Source organism: Nansenia antarctica (genome assembly GCF_963989245.1).
Source record: "Nansenia antarctica genome assembly, chromosome: 2".
NCBI lineage: Eukaryota > Metazoa > Chordata > Actinopteri > Argentiniformes > Microstomatidae > Nansenia > Nansenia antarctica.
Window position 1 is genome coordinate 29,976,528 of NC_137675.1, and position 25,000 is coordinate 30,001,527.

At 54.8% G+C, this 25,000-nt stretch overlaps 1 protein-coding gene across 1 annotated transcript in view; it reads left to right on the forward strand.

Annotated features, from left to right (window-relative positions):
• Positions 1–25,000, forward strand: part of LOC308150101 (complement C3-like) — a gene marked incomplete at its 3' end in the record, with an annotated part of 82,843 nt that overhangs the window by 16,346 nt on the left and 41,497 nt on the right. The window contains exons 8-13 of the mRNA XM_080522966.1: positions 22–213; positions 887–1,078; positions 18,048–18,142; positions 18,421–18,575; positions 23,384–23,458; positions 24,436–24,630. Coding sequence (XP_080379092.1) covers positions 22–213; positions 887–1,078; positions 18,048–18,142; positions 18,421–18,575; positions 23,384–23,458; positions 24,436–24,630 — 904 coding nt within the window. The remainder of the gene's footprint in view (positions 1–21; positions 214–886; positions 1,079–18,047; positions 18,143–18,420; positions 18,576–23,383; positions 23,459–24,435; positions 24,631–25,000) is intronic.

The window sequence follows — 25,000 nt, forward strand, 5'->3', positions numbered from 1 at the left end:
GTGTGTGTGTGTGACCCCCAGGTGAAGACCAGGGACCCGGGGCTGAGTGACGCCAGGCAGGCCAGCGAGACCATGAAGGCCCTGAAGCACAAGACCAAGACCAGCAACCTGCTGCACATCAGCATCGGCAGCAAGGAGCTGGAGATCGGCCAGAACATGCAGATCAACCTCACCCCGGCCGGCCCCGTCACCCACCACGACATCACCCTCCTGGTCAGTGTGCCTGGCACTCTGTGTGTGTGTGTGGGGGGGGGGGGGGGGAGGGGGGTGGAGAGGAGGAGAGGGGAGGGGGGGAGGGGGGTGGAGAGGGGAGGGGGTGGAGAGGAGGAGGAGAGGGGGAGAGACAGACACAGAGAGAGAGAGGCAGAGAGAGAGAGAGAGAGAGAAAGAGGGGGTAGTAGATGTCTCAGGAGGGACAGTACAGGGGGGTAGTAGGTGTCTCAGGAGGGACAGTTCAGGGTGGTAGTAGATGTCTCAGGATGGACTGTACAGGGTGGTAGTAGATGTCTCAGGAGGGACAGTACAGGGGGGGTAGTAGATGTCTCAGGAGGGACAGTACAGGGGGGAAATAGATGTCTCAGGAGGGACAGTACAAGGGGTAGTAGATGTCTCAGGAGGGACAGTACAGGGGGTAGTAGATGTCTCAGGAGGGACAGTACAGGGGGTAGTAGATGTCTCAGGAGGGACAGTACAGGGGGGGTAGTAGATGTCTCAGGAGGGACAGTACAGGGGGGGTAGTAGATGTCTCAGGAGGGACAGTACAGGGGGGTAGTAATAGATGTCTCACGAGGAGCAGTTAAGGTGTAGCCCGAAGAGATGGAGGTCTCCAGTCTTTCACGCCGCGTCTCCCCCCTGCCCCCTCCCCCCTGCCCCCCCCCCACCCCAGGTGATGAGCCGGGGCCAGCTGGTGGATGCCAAGCGGTTCTCCAGGAAGGGCCAGTCCCTGATCACCATACCCATGCCCATCTCCAAGGCCATGCTGCCCTCCTTCCGGCTGGTGGCGTACTACCACGTAGGGACCAACGAGGTGGTGGCAGACTCCCTCTGGGTGGAGGTCAAGGTGTCCTGCATGGGAACGGTGAGGCGGACACACACACACACACACACACACACGTTTCACACACACATATCACACATGTATGTATGTATGTATGTATGTATGTATGTATGTATGTATGTATGTATGTATGTATGTATGTATGTATGTATGTAGTATGTATGTGAGTGTGTGTGTGTGTGTGTGTGTGTGTGTATGTGTGTATGTATGTATGTATGTACAGATCACACATACTGTATATAAAATGTATATGTACATAATATGCACACACATATGCACACACATCACATACATATCACACACATCACACACGTATGTACAGATCACACACACACGTATGTACAGATCACACACACATATATATGTACACATCACACACATACATATCACCCACATCACATGGTCCAGGAGGTACGTCGGGAAGAGGAAGCAGGAAGGCGTGCACAAGCTGTGGCGCAGGCAAAGCAAGGGCAGTGGATGGCATGGGAAGGAGTGGAAAAGAGGAAGATCTCCTGGAAAGATCTGTGGGAGATGGAGGCATTCAGAGCGAGCTTCACCATCAGGGCTGCCTACGATGTCCTGCCTTCTCCTGCAAACCTAAGCCAGTGGTATGGCGAAGACCCCACGTGCCCTCTATGTCAAAGTCCAGCAACACTGAAGCACATCTTAGTGGGATGCAAGACCAGCCTCACCCAAGGCCGTTACACCTGGCGGCACGACCAGGTGCTAAGGTGTCTTGCAGCAGTGCTGGAAAGTCAACGGACAAGTGTGAACGCCCTTCCTCCCCCATCATCCTGGTGGCAGCCAGCACCATTTGTTCGGGAGGGCGAGGGTCAAGCCAGCCTCACCACCATAAGACCAGACACTGGGCAGCTGGGCAGAGCACGGGACTGGAAGCTGCTGGCAGACTTGGACAAGAAACTCTGCTTCCCAGCTGAGATCGCAGCCACCAACCTGCGACCAGACCTTGTGCTGTGGTCAGCCTCGCTCAAGCTCGTTTACATCATCGAGCTCACTGTGCCCTGGGAGGGTGCAGTGGAGGAGGCCTACGAGCGGAAGAGGCTGAGGTACACTGAACTCGCAGCAGATGCCCAACAACAAGGCTGGACAGCGAAGGTACGCCCAGTGGAAGTAGGCTGCAGAGGGTTCGTAGCCACCTCAACATCCAGGCTACTCAGGGAGATGGGAGTGCGAGGGAAGACCCACCGGCAGGCAATCAAGGACCTCTCCAGGGCTGCTGAAAAGGGGAGCCAGTGGCTGTGGATGAAGAGAAAGGACTCGACCCGGGCGTTCAAATGAGCTGATCGCATCTAGGGAGTGAACCTGGGACGCTGGGATTCACTGCTGAACCCTCTGGAGGTGTCGTGGGCTTATCAGCGAAACATTCATGAAGGAGGGCGCCCACTTGACAACCCAAAGGATGCCATCGCTCATTTGAACACCACAGAGTCTCATCGGTGCCTTAAGTATGTATGTATCGAGGGATATCAACATCTAGTCCTACATAACAGATCTGATCATCTGGTGAACCAGTGACTGCTGTGAAAGTGCAGCTGGCAACAAGGGAAAGACCTTGCGACAGCATGGAAAGACAGCTGACAGGAGGGAATAGACCCCAACGGGGCCGCCATGGGCTAGCTACCCGTGGCGGCGGGATCCAGCACGAACAGTGTATGGGTCCCACCCAAACTTGGCTACGAAAAATTCTAAGAAGAAAATACCCCCTGAGCCTGCGAGAGCGGGGGCGGAAGATGGCTCATCGGCAGACTACCCGGTAACGAACACAGGAACGGAACAGACTACGAGATTGATGATCAGCATACCTGAGGCTCCGACAGCTACAGCAGGACACACGCTCCAGAACTGCGTATGTGGTTGGACAAAGGTTACTTCCACCCATGGCCTGAAGATACACCAGGGCAAGAAAGGGTGCCTAAAGAAGGGTCAACAGGGAAGTCGCATCGACAGCTACTTTTTGAGAAGCAGGCCGAGTCAGTCGACTGAAGTTCAGCAGCAGGACACACACCACAGTCTGCAGGACATCAACACCCCTGTCCCAGAGGAGGAAGAACAAGGCACAGGAGAGCAACCTGAATCCAACACATCACGACCACCAGCAGAGAAGAAGATCCAGGGGCGAAGGCCATTAGTCAAGTGGCCAAAGTCCTGCAACAAGACGCTGTGGAAGGAGGTCAACACTGATCTCTGCAACATCCTAGAAGGGATCAGAGGCACCACCATGAAGAAGTTGGAGAGAATGGGCAACCTCATCTATGGAGTGGAACAGTTCGGAGTGGTCGAAGGCAAACGATCTACTCAGTCAATTCCCACCAAGTCCAGAAGGCAGACAGAAATAGACCGACTAGTCAAGGAGAGGAGGCAGCTGAAGAAGCAATGGAGGAAGGCCACAGAGGAGGAGAAGGAGGGAATAAACCTGCTGCAGGAAGAGATTAAGAGCAGGCTTGCAACACTGAGGAGAGCTGAAAACCTCCTGAAGAGGCGCAGAAGGAAGGAGCAAACAAGATCACGCTTCTACAAAGATCCTTTCAAATTTGTGAAGACTCTCTTCACAAAGGAGAAGAGCGGAAGTCTCTCTGTGGCAAAGGCCCACCTGGAAGAACATCTGAAAAAGGGCTGCACAGATGACCGACACCAGGAAGAGGTCACGCTCCCACCTGACATGCCACCAGTCAATCCACCAGAGCACGAACTAGATATCAGTCCACCCAGGTGGAGTGAAGTAGACAACACTGTGCGTAGAGCAAGGGCCGCGTCAGCTCCAGGTCCCAACGGAGTTCCATACAGGCTCTACAAAAACGCACCAGATGTCCTGAGATTCCTCTGGAAGCTGATGAAAGTTGTGTGGCAAAAGAAGGCGATACCAACGTCCTGGCGGAGAGCCGGAGGGATCCTTATCCCCAAGGAAAAGGACTCAACAGAAATCGGACAGTTCCGGCAGATCAGCCTTCTAAATGTCGAGGGAAAAATCTTCTTCAGCGTGGTCGCTCATAGGCTGGCAGGATACCTGCAAAGAAACAACCTGATTGACACGTCAATCCAGAAAGCAGGCATCTCAGGCTTCTCAGGGTGTGTCGAACATGCTAGTGTCATCTGGCATCAGATCCAGGTCGCCAAGAAGGAGGGAACGGACCTCCACGTGGTGTTCCTGGATCTCGCGAATGCTTTTGGCTCAGTCCCTCACAACCTCCTGTGGACAGCCTTCGACTACTTCAGGATCCCACCAGCTCTCACAACCCTTGTCAAGGCCTACTTCCAGGACGTCCAGCTCTGCGTGACCACAGCAGAGTACACCACAGCATGGCAACATCTGGAAGTGGGAATCATGGCCGGCTGCACCATCTCCCCGTTGGCCTTCACCATGGCCATGGAGGTCATTATTCGGGCCTCTCGATGGGTGGTTGGCGGACAGCGAATAAGACCTGGGCTGAGGCTGCCGCCGATCAGAGCCTACATGGATGACCTCACAACACTCACCACGACCAAGGCTTGCACAGTACGGCTACTAAGAAAGCTCCAGGAAAACATTGAGTTGGCTCGCATGAAGATCAAGCCGAGCAAGTCCAGAAGCATCTCCATTGTCAAGGGGAAGCTGTCAGACCACCGCTTCCACATTGGCAAAGAACCCATTCCAACGGTCTCCGAGAAGCCTGTGAAGAGCCTAGGTCGTTGGTATGATGCCTCCCTCAAAGATAAAGAGCAAGTAGAGCAGCTCAGGAAGGAGGTAGCCAGCGGCCTGGAGAACATCGACAGAACCCTGCTTCCTGGCAAGCTGAAGCTCTGGTGCATGCAGTATGGACTACTTCCACGTCTCCTGTGGCCACTAACCCTCTATGAAGTTCCTCTCTCAAAGGTGGAAAAGCTGGAGAGACTGGTCAACTCATATGCAAGGAAGTGGCTTGGCCTTCCCAGGTGCCTCAGCAGCATTGGGCTCTACGGCAAAGGGATGTTACACCTGCCCATTTCCAGTCTGACAGAGGAGTACAAGTGTGCCAAAGTCAGACTGGAGATGATGCTTCTGGATTCGAATGATCCATTTGTAGCCCAAGCTGCCCCCATCCTGGCCACTGGGAGGAAGTGGACCCCATTGGCTGCAACTGAGCAGGCAAAGGCAGCACTCAGACACAGGGACATTGTGGGCCGAGTGCAGGAGGGGAGGAGTGGTCTTGGCCTCGGGATTAGTACACCGGCCTGGAGCAAGGCCAATCCATCTCAGAGACGCAAGCTGGTGGTCCAGGAGGTACGTCGGGAAGAGGAAGCAGGAAGGCGCGCACAAGCTGTGGCGCAGGCAAAGCAAGGGCAGTGGATGGCATGGGAAGGAGTGGAAAAGAGGAAGATCTCCTGGAAAGATCTGTGGGAGATGGAGGCATTCAGAGCGAGCTTCACCATCAGGGCTGCCTACGATGTCCTGCCTTCTCCTGCAAACCTAAGCCAGTGGTATGGCGAAGACCCCACGTGCCCTCTATGTCAAAGTCCAGCAACACTGAAGCACATCTTAGTGGGATGCAAGACCAGCCTCACCCAAGGCCGTTACACCTGGCGGCACGACCAGGTGCTAAGGTGTCTTGCAGCAGTGCTGGAAAGTCAACGGACAAGTGTGAACGCCCTTCCTCCCCCATCATCCAGGTGGCAGCCAGCACCATTTGTTCGGGAGGGCGAGGGTCAAGCCAGCCTCACCACCATAAGACCAGACACTGGGCAGCTGGGCAGAGCACGGGACTGGAAGCTGCTGGCAGACTTGGACAAGAAACTCTGCTTCCCAGCTGAGATCGCAGCCACCAACCTGCGACCAGACCTTGTGCTGTGGTCAGCCTCGCTCAAGCTCGTTTACATCATCGAGCTCACTGTGCCCTGGGAGGGTGCAGTGGACCCGACGTACGACTCCGACGTACCAGAACTGCGTATGTGGTTGGACAAAGGTTACTTCCACCCATGGCCTGAAGATACACCAGGGCAAGAAAGGGTGCCTAAAGAAGGGTCAACAGGGAAGTCGCATCGACAGCTACTTTTTGAGAAGCAGGCCGAGTCAGTCGACTGAAGTTCAGCAGCAGGACACACACCACAGTCTGCAGGACATCAACACCCCTGTCCCAGAGGAGGAAGAACAAGGCACAGGAGAGCAACCTGAATCCAACACATCACGACCACCAGCAGAGAAGAAGATCCAGGGGCGAAGGCCATTAGTCAAGTGGCCAAAGTCCTGCAACAAGACGCTGTGGAAGGAGGTCAACACTGATCTCTGCAACATCCTAGAAGGGATCAGAGGCACCACCATGAAGAAGTTGGAGAGAATGGGCAACCTCATCTATGGAGTGGAACAGTTCGGAGTGGTCGAAGGCAAACGATCTACTCAGTCAATTCCCACCAAGTCCAGAAGGCAGACAGAAATAGACCGACTAGTCAAGGAGAGGAGGCAGCTGAAGAAGCAATGGAGGAAGGCCACAGAGGAGGAGAAGGAGGGAATAAACCTGCTGCAGGAAGAGATTAAGAGCAGGCTTGCAACACTGAGGAGAGCTGAAAACCTCCTGAAGAGGCGCAGAAGGAAGGAGCAAACAAGATCACGCTTCTACAAAGATCCTTTCAAATTTGTGAAGACTCTCTTCACAAAGGAGAAGAGCGGAAGTCTCTCTGTGGCAAAGGCCCACCTGGAAGAACATCTGAAAAAGGGCTGCACAGATGACCGACACCAGGAAGAGGTCACGCTCCCACCTGACATGCCACCAGTCAATCCACCAGAGCACGAACTAGATATCAGTCCACCCAGGTGGAGTGAAGTAGACAACACTGTGCGTAGAGCAAGGGCCGCGTCAGCTCCAGGTCCCAACGGAGTTCCATACAGGCTCTACAAAAACGCACCAGATGTCCTGAGATTCCTCTGGAAGCTGATGAAAGTTGTGTGGCAAAAGAAGGCGATACCAACGTCCTGGCGGAGAGCCGGAGGGATCCTTATCCCCAAGGAAAAGGACTCAACAGAAATCGGACAGTTCCGGCAGATCAGCCTTCTAAATGTCGAGGGAAAAATCTTCTTCAGCGTGGTCGCTCATAGGCTGGCAGGATACCTGCAAAGAAACAACCTGATTGACACGTCAATCCAGAAAGCAGGCATCTCAGGCTTCTCAGGGTGTGTCAAACATGCTAGTGTCATCTGGCATCAGATCCAGGTCGCCAAGAAGGAGGGAACGGACCTCCACGTGGTGTTCCTGGATCTCGCGAATGCCTTTGGCTCAGTCCCTCACAACCTCCTGTGGACAGCCTTCGACTACTTCAGGATCCCACCAGCTCTCACAACCCTTGTCAAGGCCTACTTCCAGGACGTCCAGCTCTGCATGACCACAGCAGAGTACACCACAGCATGGCAACATCTGGAAGTGGGAATCATGGCCGGCTGCACCATCTCCCCGTTGGCCTTCACCATGGCCATGGAGGTCATTATTCGGGCCTCTCGATGGGTGGTTGGCGGACAGCGAATAAGACCTGGGCTGAGGCTGCCGCCGATCAGAGCCTACATGGATGACCTCACAACACTCACCACGACCAAGGCTTGCACAGTACGGCTACTAAGAAAGCTCCAGGAAAACATTGAGTTGGCTCGCATGAAGATCAAGCCGAGCAAGTCCAGAAGCATCTCCATTGTCAAGGGGAAGCTGTCAGACCACCGCTTCCACATTGGCAAAGAACCCATTCCAACGGTCTCCGAGAAGCCTGTGAAGAGCCTAGGTCGTTGGTATGATGCCTCCCTCAAAGATAAAGAGCAAGTAGAGCAGCTCAGGAAGGAGGTAGCCAGCGGCCTGGAGAACATCGACAGAACCCTGCTTCCTGGCAAGCTGAAGCTCTGGTGCATGCAGTATGGACTACTTCCACGTCTCCTGTGGCCACTAACCCTCTATGAAGTTCCTCTCTCAAAGGTGGAAAAGCTGGAGAGACTGGTCAACTCATATGCAAGGAAGTGGCTTGGCCTTCCCAGGTGCCTCAGCAGCATTGGGCTCTACGGCAAAGGGATGTTACACCTGCCCATTTCCAGTCTGACAGAGGAGTACAAGTGTGCCAAAGTCAGACTGGAGATGATGCTTCTGGATTCGAATGATCCATTTGTAGCCCAAGCTGCCCCCATCCTGGCCACTGGGAGGAAGTGGACCCCATTGGCTGCAACTGAGCAGGCAAAGGCAGCACTCAGACACAGGGACATTGTGGGCCGAGTGCAGGAGGGGAGGAGTGGTCTTGGCCTCGGGATTAGTACACCGGCCTGGAGCAAGGCCAATCCATCTCAGAGACGCAAGCTGGTGGTCCAGGAGGTACGTCGGGAAGAGGAAGCAGGAAGGCGCGCACAAGCTGTGGCGCAGGCAAAGCAAGGGCAGTGGATGGCATGGGAAGGAGTGGAAAAGAGGAAGATCTCCTGGAAAGATCTGTGGGAGATGGAGGCATTCAGAGCGAGCTTCACCATCAGGGCTGCCTACGATGTCCTGCCTTCTCCTGCAAACCTAAGCCAGTGGTATGGCGAAGACCCCACGTGCCCTCTATGTCAAAGTCCAGCAACACTGAAGCACATCTTAGTGGGATGCAAGACCAGCCTCACCCAAGGCCGTTACACCTGGCGGCACGACCAGGTGCTAAGGTGTCTTGCAGCAGTGCTGGAAAGTCAACGGACAAGTGTGAACGCCCTTCCTCCCCCATCATCCTGGTGGCAGCCAGCACCATTTGTTCGGGAGGGCGAGGGTCAAGCCAGCCTCACCACCATAAGACCAGACACTGGGCAGCTGGGCAGAGCACGGGACTGGAAGCTGCTGGCAGACTTGGACAAGAAACTCTGCTTCCCAGCTGAGATCGCAGCCACCAACCTGCGACCAGACCTTGTGCTGTGGTCAGCCTCGCTCAAGCTCGTTTACATCATCGAGCTCACTGTGCCCTGGGAGGGTGCAGTGGAGGAGGCCTACGAGCGGAAGAGGCTGAGGTACACTGAACTCGCAGCAGATGCCCAACAACAAGGCTGGACAGCGAAGGTACGCCCAGTGGAAGTAGGCTGCAGAGGGTTCGTAGCCACCTCAACATCCAGGCTACTCAGGGAGATGGGAGTGCGAGGGAAGACCCACCGGCAGGCAATCAAGGACCTCTCCAGGGCTGCTGAAAAGGGGAGCCAGTGGCTGTGGATGAAGAGAAAGGACTCGACCCGGGCGTTCAAATGAGCTGATCGCATCTAGGGAGTGAACCTGGGACGCTGGGATTCACTGCTGAACCCTCTGGAGGTGTCGTGGGCTTATCAGCGAAACATTCATGAAGGAGGGCGCCCACTTGACAACCCAAAGGATGCCATCGCTCATTTGAACACCACAGAGTCTCATCGGTGCCTTAAGTATGTATGTATCGAGGGATATCAACATCTAGTCCTACATAACAGATCTGATCATCTGGTGAACCAGTGACTGCTGTGAAAGTGCAGCTGGCAACAAGGGAAAGACCTTGCGACAGCATGGAAAGACAGCTGACAGGAGGGAATAGACCCCAACGGGGCCGCCATGGGCTAGCTACCCGTGGCGGCGGGATCCAGCACGAACAGTGTATGGGTCCCACCCAAACTTGGCTAGGAAAAATTCTAAGAAGAAAATACCCCCTGAGCCTGCGAGAGCGGGGGCGGAAGATGGCTCATCGGCAGACTACCCGGTAACGAACACAGGAACGGAACAGACTACGAGATTGATGATCAGCATACCTGAGGCTCCGACAGCTACAGCAGGACACACGCTCCAGAACTGCGTATGTGGTTGGACAAAGGTTACTTCCACCCATGGCCTGAAGATACACCAGGGCAAGAAAGGGTGCCTAAAGAAGGGTCAACAGGGAAGTCGCATCGACAGCTACTTTTTGAGAAGCAGGCCGAGTCAGTCGACTGAAGTTCAGCAGCAGGACACACACCACAGTCTGCAGGACATCAACACCCCTGTCCCAGAGGAGGAAGAACAAGGCACAGGAGAGCAACCTGAATCCAACACATCACGACCACCAGCAGAGAAGAAGATCCAGGGGCGAAGGCCATTAGTCAAGTGGCCAAAGTCCTGCAACAAGACGCTGTGGAAGGAGGTCAACACTGATCTCTGCAACATCCTAGAAGGGATCAGAGGCACCACCATGAAGAAGTTGGAGAGAATGGGCAACCTCATCTATGGAGTGGAACAGTTCGGAGTGGTCGAAGGCAAACGATCTACTCAGTCAATTCCCACCAAGTCCAGAAGGCAGACAGAAATAGACCGACTAGTCAAGGAGAGGAGGCAGCTGAAGAAGCAATGGAGGAAGGCCACAGAGGAGGAGAAGGAGGGAATAAACCTGCTGCAGGAAGAGATTAAGAGCAGGCTTGCAACACTGAGGAGAGCTGAAAACCTCCTGAAGAGGCGCAGAAGGAAGGAGCAAACAAGATCACGCTTCTACAAAGATCCTTTCAAATTTGTGAAGACTCTCTTCACAAAGGAGAAGAGCGGAAGTCTCTCTGTGGCAAAGGCCCACCTGGAAGAACATCTGAAAAAGGGCTGCACAGATGACCGACACCAGGAAGAGGTCACGCTCCCACCTGACATGCCACCAGTCAATCCACCAGAGCACGAACTAGATATCAGTCCACCCAGGTGGAGTGAAGTAGACAACACTGTGCGTAGAGCAAGGGCCGCGTCAGCTCCAGGTCCCAACGGAGTTCCATACAGGCTCTACAAAAACGCACCAGATGTCCTGAGATTCCTCTGGAAGCTGATGAAAGTTGTGTGGCAAAAGAAGGCGATACCAACGTCCTGGCGGAGAGCCGGAGGGATCCTTATCCCCAAGGAAAAGGACTCAACAGAAATCGGACAGTTCCGGCAGATCAGCCTTCTAAATGTCGAGGGAAAAATCTTCTTCAGCGTGGTCGCTCATAGGCTGGCAGGATACCTGCAAAGAAACAACCTGATTGACACGTCAATCCAGAAAGCAGGCATCTCAGGCTTCTCAGGGTGTGTCGAACATGCTAGTGTCATCTGGCATCAGATCCAGGTCGCCAAGAAGGAGGGAACGGACCTCCACGTGGTGTTCCTGGATCTCGCGAATGCCTTTGGCTCAGTCCCTCACAACCTCCTGTGGACAGCCTTCGACTACTTCAGGATCCCACCAGCTCTCACAACCCTTGTCAAGGCCTACTTCCAGGACGTCCAGCTCTGCGTGACCACAGCAGAGTACACCACAGCATGGCAACATCTGGAAGTGGGAATCATGGCCGGCTGCACCATCTCCCCGTTGGCCTTCACCATGGCCATGGAGGTCATTATTCGGGCCTCTCGATGGGTGGTTGGCGGACAGCGAATAAGACCTGGGCTGAGGCTGCCGCCGATCAGAGCCTACATGGATGACCTCACAACACTCACCACGACCAAGGCTTGCACAGTACGGCTACTAAGAAAGCTCCAGGAAAACATTGAGTTGGCTCGCATGAAGATCAAGCCGAGCAAGTCCAGAAGCATCTCCATTGTCAAGGGGAAGCTGTCAGACCACCGCTTCCACATTGGCAAAGAACCCATTCCAACGGTCTCCGAGAAGCCTGTGAAGAGCCTAGGTCGTTGGTATGATGCCTCCCTCAAAGATAAAGAGCAAGTAGAGCAGCTCAGGAAGGAGGTAGCCAGCGGCCTGGAGAACATCGACAGAACCCTGCTTCCTGGCAAGCTGAAGCTCTGGTGCATGCAGTATGGACTACTTCCACGTCTCCTGTGGCCACTAACCCTCTATGAAGTTCCTCTCTCAAAGGTGGAAAAGCTGGAGAGACTGGTCAACTCATATGCAAGGAAGTGGCTTGGCCTTCCCAGGTGCCTCAGCAGCATTGGGCTCTACGGCAAAGGGATGTTACACCTGCCCATTTCCAGTCTGACAGAGGAGTACAAGTGTGCCAAAGTCAGACTGGAGATGATGCTTCTGGATTCGAATGATCCATTTGTAGCCCAAGCTGCCCCCATCCTGGCCACTGGGAGGAAGTGGACCCCATTGGCTGCAACTGAGCAGGCAAAGGCAGCACTCAGACACAGGGACATTGTGGGCCGAGTGCAGGAGGGGAGGAGTGGTCTTGGCCTCGGGATTAGTACACCGGCCTGGAGCAAGGCCAATCCATCTCAGAGACGCAAGCTGGTGGTCCAGGAGGTACGTCGGGAAGAGGAAGCAGGAAGGCGCGCACAAGCTGTGGCGCAGGCAAAGCAAGGGCAGTGGATGGCATGGGAAGGAGTGGAAAAGAGGAAGATCTCCTGGAAAGATCTGTGGGAGATGGAGGCATTCAGAGCGAGCTTCACCATCAGGGCTGCCTACGATGTCCTGCCTTCTCCTGCAAACCTAAGCCAGTGGTATGGCGAAGACCCCACGTGCCCTCTATGTCAAAGTCCAGCAACACTGAAGCACATCTTAGTGGGATGCAAGACCAGCCTCACCCAAGGCCGTTACACCTGGCGGCACGACCAGGTGCTAAGGTGTCTTGCAGCAGTGCTGGAAAGTCAACGGACAAGTGTGAACGCCCTTCCTCCCCCATCATCCTGGTGGCAGCCAGCACCATTTGTTCGGGAGGGCGAGGGTCAAGCCAGCCTCACCACCATAAGACCAGACACTGGGCAGCTGGGCAGAGCACGGGACTGGAAGCTGCTGGCAGACTTGGACAAGAAACTCTGCTTCCCAGCTGAGATCGCAGCCACCAACCTGCGACCAGACCTTGTGCTGTGGTCAGCCTCGCTCAAGCTCGTTTACATCATCGAGCTCACTGTGCCCTGGGAGGGTGCAGTGGAGGAGGCCTACGAGCGGAAGAGGCTGAGGTACACTGAACTCGCAGCAGATGCCCAACAACAAGGCTGGACAGCGAAGGTACGCCCAGTGGAAGTAGGCTGCAGAGGGTTCGTAGCCACCTCAACATCCAGGCTACTCAGGGAGATGGGAGTGCGAGGGAAGACCCACCGGCAGGCAATCAAGGACCTCTCCAGGGCTGCTGAAAAGGGGAGCCAGTGGCTGTGGATGAAGAGAAAGGACTCGACCCGGGCGTTCAAATGAGCTGATCGCATCTAGGGAGTGAACCTGGGACGCTGGGATTCACTGCTGAACCCTCTGGAGGTGTCGTGGGCTTATCAGCGAAACATTCATGAAGGAGGGCGCCCACTTGACAACCCAAAGGATGCCATCGCTCATTTGAACACCACAGAGTCTCATCGGTGCCTTAAGTATGTATGTATCGAGGGATATCAACATCTAGTCCTACATAACAGATCTGATCATCTGGTGAACCAGTGACTGCTGTGAAAGTGCAGCTGGCAACAAGGGAAAGACCTTGCGACAGCATGGAAAGACAGCTGACAGGAGGGAATAGACCCCAACGGGGCCGCCATGGGCTAGCTACCCGTGGCGGCGGGATCCAGCACGAACAGTGTATGGGTCCCACCCAAACTTGGCTACGAAAAATTCTAAGAAGAAAATACCCCCTGAGCCTGCGAGAGCGGGGGCGGAAGATGGCTCATCGGCAGACTACCCGGTAACGAACACAGGAACGGAACAGACTACGAGATTGATGATCAGCATACCTGAGGCTCCGACAGCTACAGCAGGACACACGCTCCAGAACTGCGTATGTGGTTGGACAAAGGTTACTTCCACCCATGGCCTGAAGATACACCAGGGCAAGAAAGGGTGCCTAAAGAAGGGTCAACAGGGAAGTCGCATCGACAGCTACTTTTTGAGAAGCAGGCCGAGTCAGTCGACTGAAGTTCAGCAGCAGGACACACACCACAGTCTGCAGGACATCAACACCCCTGTCCCAGAGGAGGAAGAACAAGGCACAGGAGAGCAACCTGAATCCAACACATCACGACCACCAGCAGAGAAGAAGATCCAGGGGCGAAGGCCATTAGTCAAGTGGCCAAAGTCCTGCAACAAGACGCTGTGGAAGGAGGTCAACACTGATCTCTGCAACATCCTAGAAGGGATCAGAGGCACCACCATGAAGAAGTTGGAGAGAATGGGCAACCTCATCTATGGAGTGGAACAGTTCGGAGTGGTCGAAGGCAAACGATCTACTCAGTCAATTCCCACCAAGTCCAGAAGGCAGACAGAAATAGACCGACTAGTCAAGGAGAGGAGGCAGCTGAAGAAGCAATGGAGGAAGGCCACAGAGGAGGAGAAGGAGGGAATAAACCTGCTGCAGGAAGAGATTAAGAGCAGGCTTGCAACACTGAGGAGAGCTGAAAACCTCCTGAAGAGGCGCAGAAGGAAGGAGCAAACAAGATCACGCTTCTACAAAGATCCTTTCAAATTTGTGAAGACTCTCTTCACAAAGGAGAAGAGCGGAAGTCTCTCTGTGGCAAAGGCCCACCTGGAAGAACATCTGAAAAAGGGCTGCACAGATGACCGACACCAGGAAGAGGTCACGCTCCCACCTGACATGCCACCAGTCAATCCACCAGAGAACGAACTAGATATCAGTCCACCCAGGTGGAGTGAAGTAGACAACACTGTGCGTAGAGCAAGGGCCGCGTCAGCTCCAGGTCCCAACGGAGTTCCATACAGGCTCTACAAAAACGCACCAGATGTCCTGAGATTCCTCTGGAAGCTGATGAAAGTTGTGTGGCAAAAGAAGGCGATACCAACGTCCTGGCGGAGAGCCGGAGGGATCCTTATCCCCAAGGAAAAGGACTCAACAGAAATCGGACAGTTCCGGCAGATCAGCCTTCTAAATGTCGAGGGAAAAATCTTCTTCAGCGTGGTCGCTCATAGGCTGGCAGGATACCTGCAAAGAAACAACCTGATTGACACGTCAATCCAGAAAGCAGGCATCTCAGGCTTCTCAGGGTGTGTCGAACATGCTAGTGTCATCTGGCATCAGATCCAGGTCGCCAAGAAGGAGGGAACGGACCTCCACGTGGTGTTCCTGGATCTCGCGAATGCCTTTGGCTCAGTCCCTCACAACCTCCTGTGGACAGCCTTCGACTACTTCAGGATCCCACCAGCTCTCACAACCCTTGTCAAGGCCTACTTCCAGGACGTCCAGCTCTGCGTGACCACAGCAGAGTACACCACAGCATGGCAACATCTGGAAGTGGGAATCATGGCCGGCTGCACCATCTCCCCGTTGGCCTTCACCATGGCCATGGAGGTCATTATTCGGGCCTCTCGATGGGTGGTTGGCGGACAGCGAATAAGACCTGGGCTGAGGCTGCCGCCGATCAGAGCCTACATGGATGACCTCACAACACTCACCACGACCAAGGCTTGCACAGTACGGCTACTAAGAAAGCTCCAGGAAAACATTGAGTTGGCTCGCATGAAGATCAAGCCGAGCAAGTCCAGAAGCATCTCCATTGTCAAGGGGAAGCTGTCAGACCACCGCTTCCACATTGGCAAAGAACCCATTCCAACGGTCTCCGAGAAGCCTGTGAAGAGCCTAGGTCGTTGGTATGATGCCTCCCTCAAAGATAAAGAGCAAGTAGAGCAGCTCAGGAAGGAGGTAGCCAGCGGCCTGGAGAACATCGACAGAACCCTGCTTCCTGGCAAGCTGAAGCTCTGGTGCATGCAGTATGGACTACTTCCACGTCTCCTGTGGCCACTAACCCTCTATGAAGTTCCTCTCTCAAAGGTGGAAAAGCTGGAGAGACTGGTCAACTCATATGCAAGGAAGTGGCTTGGCCTTCCCAGGTGCCTCAGCAGCATTGGGCTCTACGGCAAAGGGATGTTACACCTGCCCATTTCCAGTCTGACAGAGGAGTACAAGTGTGCCAAAGTCAGACTGGAGATGATGCTTCTGGATTCGAATGATCCATTTGTAGCCCAAGCTGCCCCCATCCTGGCCACTGGGAGGAAGTGGACCCCATTGGCTGCAACTGAGCAGGCAAAGGCAGCACTCAGACACAGGGACATTGTGGGCCGAGTGCAGGAGGGGAGGAGTGGTCTTGGCCTCGGGATTAGTACACCGGCCTGGAGCAAGGCCAATCCATCTCAGAGACGCAAGCTGGTGGTCCAGGAGGTACGTCGGGAAGAGGAAGCAGGAAGGCGCGCACAAGCTGTGTCGCAGGCAAAGCAAGGGCAGTGGATGGCATGGGAAGGAGTGGAAAAGAGGAAGATCTCCTGGAAAGATCTGTGGGAGATGGAGGCATTCAGAGCGAGCTTCACCATCAGGGCTGCCTACGATGTCCTGCCTTCTCCTGCAAACCTAAGCCAGTGGTATGGCGAAGACCCCACGTGCCCTCTATGTCAAAGTCCAGCAACACTGAAGCACATCTTAGTGGGATGCAAGACCAGCCTCACCCAAGGCCGTTACACCTGGCGGCACGACCAGGTGCTAAGGTGTCTTGCAGCAGTGCTGGAAAGTCAACGGACAAGTGTGAACGCCCTTCCTCCCCCATCATCCTGGTGGCAGCCAGCACCATTTGTTCGGGAGGGCGAGGGTCAAGCCAGCCTCACCACCATAAGACCAGACACTGGGCAGCTGGGCAGAGCACGGGACTGGAAGCTGCTGGCAGACTTGGACAAGAAACTCTGCTTCCCAGCTGAGATCGCAGCCACCAACCTGCGACCAGACCTTGTGCTGTGGTCAGCCTCGCTCAAGCTTGTTTACATCATCGAGCTCACTGTGCCCTGGGAGGGTGCAGTGGAGGAGGCCTACGAGCGGAAGAGGCTGAGGTACACTGAACTCGCAGCAGATGCCCAACAACAAGGCTGGACAGCGAAGGTACGCCCAGTGGAAGTAGGCTGCAGAGGGTTCGTAGCCACCTCAACATCCAGGCTACTCAGGGAGATGGGAGTGCGAGGGAAGACCCACCGGCAGGCAATCAAGGACCTCTCCAGGGCTGCTGAAAAGGGGAGCCAGTGGCTGTGGATGAAGAGAAAGGACTCGACCCGGGCGTTCAAATGAGCTGATCGCATCTAGGGAGTGAACCTGGGACGCTGGGATTCACTGCTGAACCCTCTGGAGGTGTCGTGGGCTTATCAGCGAAACATTCATGAAGGAGGGCGCCCACTTGACAACCCAAAGGATGCCATCGCTCATTTGAACACCACAGAGTCTCATCGGTGCCTTAAGTATGTATGTATCGAGGGATATCAACATCTAGTCCTACATAACAGATCATGTCACACACATCAGTCACACATAACACACACACATATCACACACACACATATCACACACACACACACACACACACACACACACATATATATGTACACATCACACACATATCACACACACATGTATGCACACATCACACACATCCCACACATGTATACACACACACACATGTATACACACATCACACACATGTATACACACACACATGTATACACACACACACACACACATGTATGCACACATCACACCCCCCCCCCTCATCCTCTCCTCTCCCTCCACCCCCCTCCTCATCCTCTCCTCTCCCTCCACCCCCTCCTCATCCTCTCTCTCCACCCCCTCCTCATCCTCTCTCTCCACCCCCTCCTCATCCTCATCCTCTCCTCTCCCTCCACCCCCCTCCTCATCCTCTCCTCTCCCTCCACCCCCCCCTCATCCTCTCCTCTCCCTCCACCCCCCCTCATCCTCTCCTCCCCCCCCTCCTCATCCTCTCTCTCCACCCCCCCTCATCCTCTCCTCTCTCTCCACCCCCTCCTCATCCTCTCCTCTCCACCCCCCTCATCCTCTCCTCTCCCCCCCTCCCTCATCCTCTCCTCTCCCTCCACCCCATCCTCATCCTCTCCTCTCCACCCCCTCCCTCATCCTCTCTCTCCACCCCCCTCATCCTCTCCCTCCACCCCCTCCTCATCCTCTCCTCTCCCTCCACCCTCATCCTCTTCCCCCCCTCCCTCATCCTCTCTCTCCCCCCCTCCCTCATCCTCTCCTCCCCCCCTCCTCATCCTCTCCTCTCCCTCCACCCCCTCCTCATCCTCTCCTCTCCCTACACCCTCATCCTCTCCTCTCCCTCCACCCCATCCTCTCCCCCCCCCCTCCCTCCCTCCACAGTTGAAGGTGGAGACAGTGAGGAACTCTCCCTCCTACCGCCCGGCTACGCAGTTCACCCTGAAGGTGACAGGTGACCCGGGGGCCCAGGTGGGCATGTTGGGGGGGGGGGGGGGGGGGGGTTGTGTGGGGGTGTGTGTGGGGGGGGGGGGGGGTTGTGTGGGTGTGTGTGTGTGTGTGTGTCTCTTAGTTAGGTTCAGGTTCTTTGACACTGGCATTGCAGCAGAATTCAAAAACAACAATAATAGAATGTAAAGTAAAATAAGTACACTCCCTCCCTCTCCTCCACCTCCTCCTCTCCACCCCTCCCTCTCCTCCTCTCCACCCCTCCCTCTCCTCCTCCTCCTTCTCTCCACCCCTCTCCTCCTCCTCTCCACCCCTCCCTCTCCTCCTCCCCCCAGATCTGGGAGATAGTAGAGAAGTATGACACCGGGTGCACGGCGGGCGGCGGGGCAGACAGCATGGGGGTGTTCTCAGACGCAGGCCTGGTGTTTGAGACCAACACCGCCTCTGGCACCGGACTCAGGACAGGTATCACCTGTCACCACACTCACACCTTCAGCACCCTCTCTCTCTCCTTCTCTCTGTTCTCTCTCTTCTTCTCCTTCTCCTACTCTCTCTCTCTCTCTCCTCCTCCTCCTCTCTGTCCTCCTCTCTGTCCTATCTCTCCTCCTCTCTCTCTCTTTCCCCTCCTCCTCTCTCTGTCCTCCTCCTGTCTCTCTCCTCCTTCTCCTCTCTCTCTCCTCCCATTCTCCATTTTATTGTTTGTGAGTGCTGTGGGTAGTCTTGGGGTCTTGTGGGTAGTCTTGGGGTCTTGTGGGTAGTCTTAGGGTCTTGTGGGTAGTCGTGGGGTCCTGTGGGTAGTCTTGGGGTCTTGTGGGTAGTCTTGGGGTCTTGTGGGTAGTCTCGGGGTCTTGTGGGTAGTCTTGGGGTCTTGTGGGTAGTCTTAGGGTCTTGTGGGTAGTCGTGGGGTCTTGTGGGTAGTCGTGGGGTCCTGTGGGTAGTCTTGGGGTCTTGTGGGTAGTCTTGGGGTCTTGTGGGTAGTCTCGGGGTCTTGTGGGTAGTCTTGGGGTCTTGTGGGTAGTCTTGGGGTCTTGTGGGTAGTCTTGGGGTCTTGTGGGTAGTCTTGGGGTCTTGTGGGTAGTCTTGGGGTCTTGTGGGTAGTCTTAGGGTCTTGTGGGTAGTCGTGGGGTCCTGTGGGTAGTCTTGGGGTCTTGTGGGTAGTCTTGGGGTCTTGTGGGTAGTCTTGGGGTCTTGTGGGTAGTCTTGGGGTCTTGTGGGTAGTCGTGGGGTCTTGTGGGTAGTCTTGGGGTCTTGTGGGTAGTCTTGGGGTCTTGTGGGTAGTCTTGGGGTCTTGTGGGTAGTCTTGGGGTCTTGTGGGTAGTCTTGGGGTCTTGTGGGTAGTCTTGGGGTCTTGTGGGTAGTCTTGGGGTCTTGTGGGTAGTCTTAGGGTCTTGTGGGTAGTCTTGGGGTCTTGTGGGTAGTCTTAGGGTCTTCTGGGTAGTCTTGGGGTCTTGTGGGTAGTCTTGGAGTCTTGTGGGTAGTCTTGGGGTCTTGTGGGTAGTCGTGGGGTCTTGTGGGTAGTCGTGGGGTCTTGTGGGTAGTCTTGGGGTCTTGTGGGTAGTCTTAGGGTCTTGTGGGTAGTCTTGGGGTCTTGTGGGTAGTCTTGGGGTCTTGTGGGTAGTCTTATGGTCTTGTGGGTAGTCTTAGGGTCTTGTGGGTAGTCTTAGGGTCTTGTGGGTAGTCTTGGAGTCTTGTGGGTAGTCGTGGGGTCTTGTGGGTAGTCTTGGGGTCTTGTGGGTAGTATTGGAGTCTTGTGGGTAGTCGTGGGGTCTTGTGGGTAGTCTTGGGGTCTTGTGGGTAGTCGTGGGGTCTTGTGGGTAGTCTTGGGGTCCTGTGGGTAGTCTTGGGGTCTTGTGGGTAGTCTTGGGGTCTTGTGGGTAGTCTTGGGGTCTTGTGGGTAGTCTTAGGGTCTTCTGGGTAGTCTTGGGGTCTTGTGGGTAGTCTTAGGGTCTTCTGGGTAGTCTTGGAGTCTTGTGGGTAGTCTTAGGGTCTTGTGGGTAGTCTTGGGGTCTTGTGGGTAGTCTTGGGGTCTTGTGGGTAGTCTTGGGGTCTTGTGGGTAGTCTTAGGGTCTTGTGGGTAGTCTTAGGGTCTTGTGGGTAGTCGTGGGGTCCTGTGGGTAGTCTTGGGGTCTTGTGGGTAGTCTTGGGGTCTTGTGGGTAGTCTTGGGGTCTTGTGGGTAGTCTTGGGGTCTTGTGGGTAGTCGTGGGGTCTTGTGGGTAGTCTTGGGGTCTTGTGGGTAGTCTTGGGGTCTTGTGGGTAGTCTTGGGGTCTTGTGGGTAGTCTTGGGGTCTTGTGGGTAGTCTTGGGGTCTTGTGGGTAGTCTTAGGGTCTTCTGGGTAGTCTTAGGGTCTTGTGGGTAGTCTTGGGGTCTTGTGGGTAGTCTTGGGGTCTTGTGGGTAGTCTTAGGGTCTTGTGGGTAGTCTTGGGGTCTTGTGGGTAGTCTTAGGGTCTTCTGGGTAGTCTTGGGGTCTTGTGGGTAGTCTTGGAGTCTTGTGGGTAGTCTTGGGGTCTTGTGGGTAGTCGTGGGGTCTTGTGGGTAGTCGTGGGGTCTTGTGGGTAGTCTTGGGGTCTTGTGGGTAGTCTTAGGGTCTTGTGGGTAGTCTTGGGGTCTTGTGGGTAGTCTTGGGGTCTTGTGGGTAGTCTTATGGTCTTATGGGTAGTCTTAGGGTCTTGTGGGTAGTCTTGGGGTCTTGTGGGTAGTCTTGGGGTCTTGTGGGTAGTCGTGGGGTCTTGTGGGTAGTCGTGGGGTCTTGTGGGTAGTCTTGGGGTCTTGTGGGTAGTCTTAGGGTCTTGTGGGTAGTCTTGGGGTCTTGTGGGTAGTCTTGGGGTCTTGTGGGTAGTCTTATGGTCTTATGGGTAGTCTTAGGGTCTTGTGGGTAGTCTTGGGGTCTTGTGGGTAGTCTTGGGGTCTTGTGGGTAGTCTTAGGGTCTTCTGGGTAGTCTTGGGGTCTTGTGGGTAGTCTTAGGGTCTTCTGGGTAGTCTTGGAGTCTTGTGGGTAGTCTTGGGGTCTTGTGGGTAGTCTTAGGGTCTTGTGGGTAGTCTTGGGGTCTTGTGGGTAGTCTTGGGGTCTTGTGGGTAGTCTTGGGGTCTTGTGGGTAGTCTTAGGGTCTTCTGGGTAGTCTTGGGGTCTTGTGGGTAGTCTTATGGTCTTCTGGGTAGTCTTGGGGTCTTGTGGGTAGTCTTGGGGTCTTGTGGGTAGTCTTAGGGTCTTCTGGGTAGTCTTGGGGTCTTGTGGGTAGTCTTAGGGTCTTCTGGGTAGTCTTGGGGTCTTGTGGGTAGTCTTAGGGTCTTCTGGGTAGTCTTGGGGTCTTGTGGGTAGTCTTAGGGTCTTGTGGGTAGTCTTAGGGTCTTCTGGGTAGTCTTGGAGTCTTGTGGGTAGTCTTAGGGTCTTGTGGGTAGTCTTGGGGTCTTGTGGGTAGTCTTGGGGTCTTGTGGGTAGTCGTGGGGTCTTGTGGGTAGTCTTGGGGTCTTGTGGGTAGTCTTGGGGTCTTGTGGGTAGTCTTGGGGTCTTGTGGGTAGTCGTGGGGTCTTGTGGGTAGTCTTGGGGTCCTGTGGGTAGTCTTAGGGTCTTGTGGGTAGTCTTAGGGTCCTGTGGGTAGTCTTGGGGTCTTCTGGGTAGTCTTAGGGTCTTGTGGGTAGTCTTGGGGTCTTGTGGGTAGTCTTGGGGTCTTGTGGGTAGTCTTAGGGTCTTGTGGGTAGTCTTGGGGTCTTGTGGGTAGTCTTAGGGTCTTCTGGGTAGTCTTGGGGTCTTGTGGGTAGTCTTGGAGTCTTGTGGGTAGTCTTGGGGTCTTGTGGGTAGTCGTGGGGTCTTGTGGGTAGTCGTGGGGTCTTGTGGGTAGTCTTGGGGTCTTGTGGGTAGTCTTAGGGTCTTGTGGGTAGTCTTGGGGTCTTGTGGGTAGTCTTGGGGTCTTGTGGGTAGTCTTATGGTCTTATGGGTAGTCTTAGGGTCTTGTGGGTAGTCTTGGGGTCTTGTGGGTAGTCTTGGGGTCTTGTGGGTAGTCTTAGGGTCTTCTGGGTAGTCTTGGGGTCTTGTGGGTAGTCTTAGGGTCTTCTGGGTAGTCTTGGAGTCTTGTGGGTAGTCTTGGGGTCTTGTGGGTAGTCTTAGGGTCTTGTGGGTAGTCTTGGGGTCTTGTGGGTAGTCTTGGGGTCTTGTGGGTAGTCTTGGGGTCTTGTGGGTAGTCTTAGGGTCTTCTGGGTAGTCTTGGGGTCTTGTGGGTAGTCTTATGGTCTTCTGGGTAGTCTTGGGGTCTTGTGGGTAGTCTTGGGGTCTTGTGGGTAGTCTTAGGGTCTTCTGGGTAGTCTTGGGGTCTTGTGGGTAGTCTTAGGGTCTTCTGGGTAGTCTTGGGGTCTTGTGGGTAGTCTTAGGGTCTTCTGGGTAGTCTTGGGGTCTTGTGGGTAGTCTTAGGGTCTTGTGGGTAGTCTTAGGGTCTTCTGGGTAGTCTTGGAGTCTTGTGGGTAGTCTTAGGGTCTTGTGGGTAGTCTTGGGGTCTTGTGGGTAGTCTTGGGGTCTTGTGGGTAGTCGTGGGGTCTTGTGGGTAGTCTTGGGGTCTTGTGGGTAGTCTTGGGGTCTTGTGGGTAGTCTTGGGGTCTTGTGGGTAGTCGTGGGGTCTTGTGGGTAGTCTTGGGGTCCTGTGGGTAGTCTTAGGGTCTTGTGGGTAGTCTTAGGGTCCTGTGGGTAGTCTTGGAGTCTTGTGGGTAGTCTTAGGGTCTTGTGGGTAGTCTTGGGGTCTTGTGGGTAGCCGTGGGGTCTTGTGGGTAGTCGTGGGGTCTTGTGGGCAGTCTTAGGGTCTTGTGGGTAGTCTTGGGGTCTTGTGGGTAGTCTTGGGGTCTTGTGGGTAGTCGTGGGGTCTTGTGGGTAGTCTTGGGGTCTTGTGGGTAGTCTTAGGGTCCTGTGGGTAGTCTTGGAGTCTTGTGGGTAGTCTTAGGGTCTTGTGGGTAGTCTTGGGGTCTTGTGGGTAGCCGTGGGGTCTTGTGGGTAGTCGTGGGGTCTTGTGGGCAGTCTTAGGGTCTTGTGGGTAGTCTTGGGGTCTTGTGGGCAGTCTTAGGGTCTTGTGGGTAGTCTTGGGGTCTTGTGGGTAGTCTCGGGGTCTTGTGGGTAGTCGTGGGGTCTTGTGGGTAGTCGTGGGGTCTTGTGGGCAGTCTTAGGGTCTTGTGGGTAGTCTTGGGGTCTTGTGGGTAGTCTTGGGGCTTTAGTAACTGTTCCATAGATCTGTGACACTCACCTTGCTCAGCTCAGATCTATGCAAACCTCTCTGTGTGTTCTTCTCATTCCAGACCTCAAGTGCCCCGGCCCAGCCAAAGCCAGGAGGAGGAGGGCGTTGGTATTGAGGCAGGCCAAAGACCGGCTCGGTAAGAGGAAGTTCCGCTCTAAGATTGACAGGTCTGAGGACGAATCAGCTTCTGGGTCAATTGACCATCAAATCACCGTTTTTTTCACCGTTAAAGGGATAGTTAAAGGGATAGTAAAAGGGATAGTTAAAGGGATAGTTCAGCCTTAATGACAAAATCACACATTTGGTTCTGTGGACAAGGACAGACTTCATTCCACATGTAGTTCCTGTTTATCTGGGCACTCCTAGCTAACTGCTAATTGTTAGCATTTTCAACCGAAACCCAATGCAAGTCAATGGTCCCTTAGGAGGCATGTTTGAAGTGTGATGCTCAAATCATCTCAAAAATTATCATTGAGTATCTTCCCAGAATTTGAGATGCCTTGGGCATCCTAATTTAGGGTCCATTTGCTTGCAATAAGCTGTTAACACCCCTGCCTTTCTCCTCCTCTCCACCCCTCCCTCTCCTCCTCTCCACCCTCTCTTCTCCACCCTCTCCTCCTCTCCACCCCTCTCCTCTCCTCTCCTCCCCTTTCCCCTCCTCCTCTCCTCCTCTCCACCCCTCTCCTCTCCTCTCCTCCCCTTTCCCCTCCTCCTCTCCTCCTCTCCACCCCTCTCTTCTCCACCCCTCTCTTCTCCACCCCTCTCCTCTCTTCTCCACCCCTCTCCTCTCCTCTCCACCCCTCTCTTCTCCACCCTCTCCTTTCCCCTCCTCCTCTCCACCCCTCTCCTCTCCTCTCCACCCCTCTCCTCTCCTCTCCACCCCTCTCCTCTCCTCCTCTCCTCCTCTCCACCCCTCTCTTCTCCACCCCTCTCCTCTCCTCTCCACCCCTCTCCTCTCCTCCTCTCCTCCTCTCCACCCCTCTCTCCTCCTCTCCACCCCTCTCCTCCTCTCCACCCCTCTCCTCCTCTCCACCCCTCTCCTCCCTCTCCACCTCTCTCCTCCTCTCCACCTCCCTCTCCTCCTCTCCACCCCTCCCTCTCCACCCCTTACAGAGAGCCCTTTCCGCGGCCTGGAGAGAGAGTGTTGCGTAGACGGTATGAAGGACAACACGCAGAACTTCACCTGCGAGCGACGTGGCGAGTATATCACAGACGGCCCGGCGTGCCTCAAGGCCTTCCTCCACTGCTGCAAGGCCCTGGAGGACAAGAAGGCCGAACTGAAACACCCCGCCCTGGTTCTGGCCCGCAGTAAGAGAGGGAGGGAGGGAGGGAGAGAGGGAGGGAGGGAGAGAGGGAGAGAGGGAGAGAGGGAGAGAGGGAGGGAGGGAGGGAGGGAGGGAAAGAGGGAGGGAGGGAGGGAGAGAGGGAGAGAGGGAGAGAGAGGGAGGGTGAAGAGGGTACACTGGTAAAAAAAGAAAACCTTTGTATTCATGTTAAAGTGTGTACGTCACGGCTCCACACGACTGACGTGTGTTTAATCAACAGAAATGATGAACACAAGACATGTTTTAAACATAAATCAAAGGCCTGTTTTTTCACTGTAGCACAGATGATTTGGAAAGAGAGAGGGAGAGAGAGAGAGAAACAGAGAAAGAGACCGAGTGAGAGAGAGAGAGAC